Source organism: Propithecus coquereli, unplaced genomic scaffold (genome assembly GCF_000956105.1).
Source record: "Propithecus coquereli isolate 6110/MARCELLA unplaced genomic scaffold, Pcoq_1.0 Scaffold97, whole genome shotgun sequence".
Taxonomy (NCBI): domain Eukaryota; kingdom Metazoa; phylum Chordata; class Mammalia; order Primates; family Indriidae; genus Propithecus; species Propithecus coquereli.
The window spans coordinates 3,195,701-3,202,456 of NW_012156062.1; the positions used below are offsets into that span (position 1 = coordinate 3,195,701).

The 6,756-nt window shown below is 33.5% G+C and overlaps 1 protein-coding gene across 1 annotated transcript in view; it reads right to left on the reverse strand.

The window, feature by feature from the left end:
- The window catches only part of CDC73 (cell division cycle 73), a 145,359-nt gene that overhangs the window by 8,541 nt on the left and 130,062 nt on the right, over nt 1-6,756 (reverse strand). The window contains exons 10-11 of the mRNA XM_012665133.1: nt 5,591-5,752; nt 2,828-2,928 (exon numbers count right to left, since the gene is read on the reverse strand). Coding sequence (XP_012520587.1) covers nt 2,828-2,928; nt 5,591-5,752 — 263 coding nt within the window. The remainder of the gene's footprint in view (nt 1-2,827; nt 2,929-5,590; nt 5,753-6,756) is intronic.

Here is a 6,756-nt window from a genome sequence, read left to right on the forward strand (position 1 = left end):
AATTTCAAAAAACCGGAAGTGAATGCTACACCAGATGTGCAGATACCAACAGAAGGAAAGAGGAAACTTGAAAACGCAAGGAACTGTGACACCACCAAAGGACCACAACAATTGCCCAGCAGCAGATTGGAATCAAAAAGAACTCTTCGAAATGCCAGACAAAGAATTCAAACTACTGATATTTTAAAAGTTTATATGAGATGCAAGAGAAATCTGGAAACCAATACAAAGAAATCAGAAGATCAATTCAAGATATGAATAAAAAATGTATCAAGGATAGATATCTTAAAAAAAAAAACAAAAACAGAAATTCTGGAACTGAAAAACTCATTAAAGGAAATGCAAAATATTTTTGAAAGCTTCAATAATAGACTAGACCAGACAAAAGAATGAACCTCAGAACTTCAAGACAGGTCATTTCAAATAATCCAATCAGACAAAAATAAGGAAAAAATAACAAAAAAGGATGAAAAAAGCCTTTGAGACATCTGAAACTACAGAAAGCAACCAAATTTAAGAATTCCATCAGTATTTCCGAGGGGGAAGAGAGCTCAAAAAGGGTATTTAGAATTAAGGGAGAAGAGAAATGGGAACATAAACATATACAGTTGACCCTTGAACAACACAGGTTTGAACTGCACAGGCCCACTTACACACTGATTGTCTTCCACCTCTGCCACCCCTGAGATAGCAAGACCAACCCCTCCTCTTCCTTTTCCTCCTCCTCTTCAGCTTACTCAATGTGAAGACAATGAGGCTGAAGACCCTTTATGATGATCCATTTCCACTTAAGGAATAGTAAATATATTTTCTCTTCCCCGTGATTTTAGTAAAATTTTCTTTTCTCTAGCTTACTTTATCGTAAGAATACAGTATATAATACATATAATATACAAAATATGTGCTAATCAACTGTTAATCAGCAAGGCTTCTGCTCAACAATCAGCTATTAGTAGGTAAGTTTGGGGGAAGTCCAAATGTATACACAGATTTCGAATGCACAGGGAGTCAGTGCCTCTAACCCCAACATTGTTCAAGATTCAAGCATAGTAGATAGCCAGAGGAAAAGTAGCAAGGGAATCTGAGATAAAGTATAGCAAATACTTGGAAAATATCTTTTAAAAAGGAGGACATGAGTCAACAGAGTAAAATTCTAGTAGGAGGTGGTATTCAATACTTAGGTCACTGGTGACTTTGGTGGGAATAGTTTTAGTGGAGAGAAAGGGCCAGACTACAGTGGATTTGACTAGAAATTGAATAGAAAGTGAGTTAGTGGAGACAATTTTTTCAAAAGCATAGTTGTAAAAGGAAAAAGAGAAGAAACTAGACGGAAAGGGTGAGGTCAAGGGTAAGGGTTTTGTTTTGTTGTTTGTTTTAAGATGGAAGGGGAAAGAGTATTCTTAAATGCCAAATGAAAAGAGCTAGAACTGAAGGAAGGTTCAAGAGAAACATTCATTCATAAAAGAAAATCAATGATTACTGTTAAAAAAATTCTCTAAATTTTGGAAGACTAACAATTTGAACAAAAACAAAACACTGTTACATTCTTAAAGAAATTCAGAAAGCATCTACATCTTGAAGACATCCTAATTTTTTTGTTATAATACTATTCAACAAGGCAAGCAAATAGGTAAAACGGAATTTGCATTCAGTGACATTTTACTTTCATTAAAATTCCCATTCTATTTAACATTCTATTTACCAACTCTGTGTATTGCTCAAGTTTCAGAAATAACATTACAAGCTATTACAATGTCAGTAATATCCCAATTCATTTTTTAAAATGAATGAAGGTACTAGAATAACAAATGATTAGAACTTTCAAGCTTGGGCAATTTCTATGGAGGAACGATGTTACCACTAACAAAAACTGGGGTTGCTAAAAATGCTGGATATTTCACAGTTGACATTCATAGTAACTAAAGTTGTAATTTCTAATAAACATTTATTAGAAGTCATGGGAATGACTTTTTGAAATTAAATTTGCCAATGCTAATTTAATTGAATACTCGAATTTAATTGTTGGAATACTCCCTTCTGCAAATAAACAGGCTAAATTAATCTATTTTTGTTATATCAATTTATGCCAATATGTTTAATAAATATATAAGCTGCATGAAATAATTTACTCAGCAGATATTTTGTGAAAATCTCCCTGTGCCAGGTACTCTTCAGTGCTGAGGACACAAAGGTGCATAAGGCAGAAAAGGTCTCTTCCATTGTGGAACTTACATTCTGGCTAGGGAACACTTACAATAAAGATATCAAAATTAGAAAATGTCAAGGAACAATAAGTGCTATCAAGAAAATAAAACGGCTTAGAGAGCAAATGCAAGCAGGTGATGGCTACTCTTTAGAGAAGGATTCTCTAAAGAGAGAACACTTGGGTTGAGATTTGAATGAAGAAAAAAAGCCAATCGTGCTACAATCATTCCAGATGATAGAAACAGCTAGTAAATGTCATTATGGAACTTTAAGTTATGGCTAAACATTTCTGTTCAGCAAAAGTCAACCCATTTCAAACTGGTATCAACTTTAATAACAATGTATGGACATGCAACAATATTGATTTTGAAGTGACCTAAAAAATAATTATTAATGTTGCAGGATAGGCAATATTCACTTTAAGATATAACCATAAAGTATTAATGGACGAAAAGGCTTTTTATTAAATATTTCACAGATGCTGAAAAGTTCACACTATATGTTACTTAATAGCAATTCATCGATATACACGTCATAGATGCAGAGCCATATGGCTCTTTCTCTTAAGTAAAGCGATAACATTTCTATACTGGATAAGCAATAAATACAAAGAGAATCTTACTTTTAGCAAATATGTCAACTGGTGATCCATCAGGCAAAAGCCATGGCCAACCTTTGAACTGCCATGCAGGACCCTGCACAAAAACTGCTACAACCCGGTCCCTACAAGTAGAAAAAGGGATGGTGAGGGAGAGAGGGAGAATATTCCAAACTTTAGTTTTAAGTTCCTATAAATCCACAAGGAAAGAGTTTCATAATTATCCACGTGATATAATCTCCTACTGATCCTTTTGTGAGACAAAAATAATAAGAACATGACTGACTTTTCAAGGTGATGTTGCCATTACAGCACATTAATGACTGCTACACTCCCCACGCACCTACACCTACGTCACCTAGTATGTTCAAACATAATTATATAGACAATACTTCTGTGTAATCTTTTTAGCCTTTTCTCTTCCTTTCTATTAGAGTAGGGGCCCGCTTTGCCAATGCAATAGGAGCAGTATTTGATCTATTAATCAAAACAGTTTGGTTTTTTAAAAAAATCATTTAAAATTCAAAAAACATCTTAAATATTTTACTTAATTAAAAACATGACATTACAGTAACTCAACAACCACTTTATGAAGCCCCAAGGCCTTATGTTAGAGTTCTTCTGACTACCTGGGAAGTAAACTGAGGACAGAAACCCACCATCTAGACTGTAGTAATTTTCCAACTGTTTCACTCACTCTAAATTCTTTAAGATTTTTTTTTTTTTTTATTTCAGCATAAGATTTTTTTTTAAAGCACTTGTTTTTCTAGCCACTCAACTTTAAGTTTTCCTGGAAAGAACAAATCTCTCTGTAGGCCCTCATATTTCATTATTTTACATAGTTTTTAATTAAATTGAGAAGCGATAGTACTTTAAGTTATAGTACTTTAAGTTATAACTTGAAGTTATAGTACTTTATAGTTTAAGCCTATAAAGAGGTGGGAACAAAACAATAACGTGAACAATGATTATTAATATTAGTAATATGTTCTATGAGCATTTACTATGTGCTAGTGCTATTTTTAAGCACTTTACACATTACTTACAATGTTAACACATTTAATCTTCAAAACAATTCAGTGAGGTAAATACTATTACTATCCTCATTTTACAGATGAGAAAATAGAAGTGAAAGGGCATACTAGACAACAAAACAGGAAGGGAGGAAGGAATAAGAGGAGGAAAAAGGAGGAAAGGAGGAAGGAAGGGAGGGAGGGAAGAAAAGAGAAGAATAAATTATTAATCTTGGCACTGTGTATGCTACTATTTCTACTTGAGGATGGATAAATCATGAGAATAGCCATCTTAAGTATTACTATGAAGATAGTTTTGACCTTGCAACTCTGTGGAAGGATCTTGGGAAGGCCCAGGTCAGCAGACCACACTTTGACCACATCTGCGTTAGATGAACACTCTATACATCCAACAAAACATTAAACCAGGCTTACCTTCTATTCAAGTGAAAGACCTACAGCAGCTATCAAAACTTCTGTGAAAAATGGCAAGCTTAAAATTCTTAACCTGCTCAAAATCTCTGAGGCTAAAATTAAATCTTAAGTAAAAAATTTCCCCCTTTCATGGGATACATGCCCCAAAATTGTCAAAATCACCTTTGGTAACAGAGCATACTATTAAATAATCCCTCAGTTTTATGATGTAACTTGTGTCACACAACAGTTAAAAGCCCAAGGTGCCTGCCAAACTAAAGGGAATTTGCTAGACAGAAGTCACCCAGATCCTATTAGGTCCCATAGGATAACAGGGGAGGAGAACATAAATACTACTCCCCATGAATTCTTTAAAGGACCATTAAAGGAAAAGAAAAGGAGGAGGTAGGGGAAATGTTATTCCTAGGCTATGACATCAAGGGTTGGAGACCCCAGCTAATATAGACAAGAGGTATTTTAAACCATGGTGATGGCACTTATACACACTGTCTGTATTATCATTTTCTACAAATAACGGCAAACATATAATATTAATACAAATGGTGTAACTTTCCTACTTGGTTTTAAGCTTGATATCTGAAATTCTCATCTTGCTCACTTTATATATTACTCAAAGTATGTGCTGGGAACCAGGAGAAAATTGTAATAAAAGAATCCTTTATTTTTTAGTAAATTTTTAACATACTATCAATGACTTGACTTCCTAATGTCTGATAACTAACCAATACACAAAGGTAAGTTTCATCTAATGTGTCATGTGTTGCTTTCTCTGTATCACAGATACATACTTTCACACTGTGAATTTTTATTCCACCTTAGATTAATGAATAATTTAAAAAGTTATATATCTGAATTTATAGGCACTTTAAAGAGCTTAATATTTTGTTAAAGAATATTTTAATGCAATAAAAGAGCTAAACCATGACAAAAGAGCTTATCAAGTTATTTTTCTTAAATTATTCCCTTACAATGAAAGTAACTATCTATGCCCTCACTTATCATTTCTTATCAGAAAATTTGAATTCTCCAAACCAAAAATCTAAAATACAGGACCTTAAAACGTTAGTCTAATTTGTTGCGTTCTAAAACCTGATACAAAACAAATGAACAAGCAGAAAGGATTTTTTTTGCATGTATGTTTTCCAGAAGTTAGAGTGTTTCTTCTCATAAGATAAAGTTTACCTACTCGAAATAAAAGGTTATTTAGGTGTTACTAGAACGTTAACATTATTGATGACCAAATTAGATCTATATACATTAACCCAGTTTTCAAGGATAGTTTCTATTTACAATCCATGATAAAAATTAATGAATATTTTAAAAATACAGAGTATCTTACCAGTCTTGAGGCATAAGTTTAAGGGGCTGGTCCACTACTCTATAAGGTACTGTGACACTAATTGCTGTGCCCCCTGGTTGCATCTGGTCTTTTCTTCTCTGTATTAGAGTTTCATTTTCTCGTTGACAACCTTGTTTCTTTTTTTCATCTGATGGGACAAATCTTTGAAAAACAGATGAGAAAAAGTCAAATGTATTCAATGTGATGAAAATGGTAAAATAAATTATATTTTGAAATAATTTTTAAACCTTGTTTTAAACTAAAGACATTTATTTTTAAAGAAACCTACTCTGCATATACACACCACAGTGCTCAAAGAGTATGGGTCTCTCCCGCTGCATGCCAAACAGAACTCAAGCTCGCTTAGACTCTAAATTGGAGTGTCTGTATGTGTGTGTGCACATGCGTGTAAACATACAATTTATATTCCTTCAACTAACACTTCGCATTCTCCACACTGATCCTTAATTTCTCCAATGCTATTACAAGGAAACTGTATGACAAAGGGAAACTTTATTAAAAATCAAAAGGTCACTTGAAATGAAAATATCGTTATGGCTACTAGGCTTCTTCACTGGGTGACTTAGCCAATTCAGGAGCTTCACCAAACACACTTTTTCACATTTCATGCTTCAGGAAAATTACAAAAATGCCATCAAACTTCAAAGTTGCTTTGAAAATTTTAAAGTAGGAAAATTAAATCAGTGTATGCCAATAGTCTGTTTTAGTAAATACCACTAGTATTATCAACTGGCAGTATTTTTCAACTCTACTTATATGATTCAAATTCTTAAAACAGATAGTCTCAAAAATAATTTAGCAATCTGGAGAGCTATTGCCAGCTCTATAATTCGCCAGTGTTCACAAAGCACTTTAAAACAGTCTCATTTTCTAAATATACATAATCCTAATAGTCTATTAGCATATTTTATTAGCTATGGGCTAGTCCCTCCAAGTAAATGGGGCAATACAATCACTGCATCGACAGTATCGTTATGCTTCTCAAGTTTAGGAGAAATGAAAGGGTTAAGGCAAAGATGATGCAGGAGAGCCTGCGCATGGCAGAGTTCCCTGAAAAATTTCAATACCACATATTAGATTCATCAGATAGTGATACTAATTTTATAGTTTTTAAAGTTTTTAGTACATGGTGATCATGTTAATAC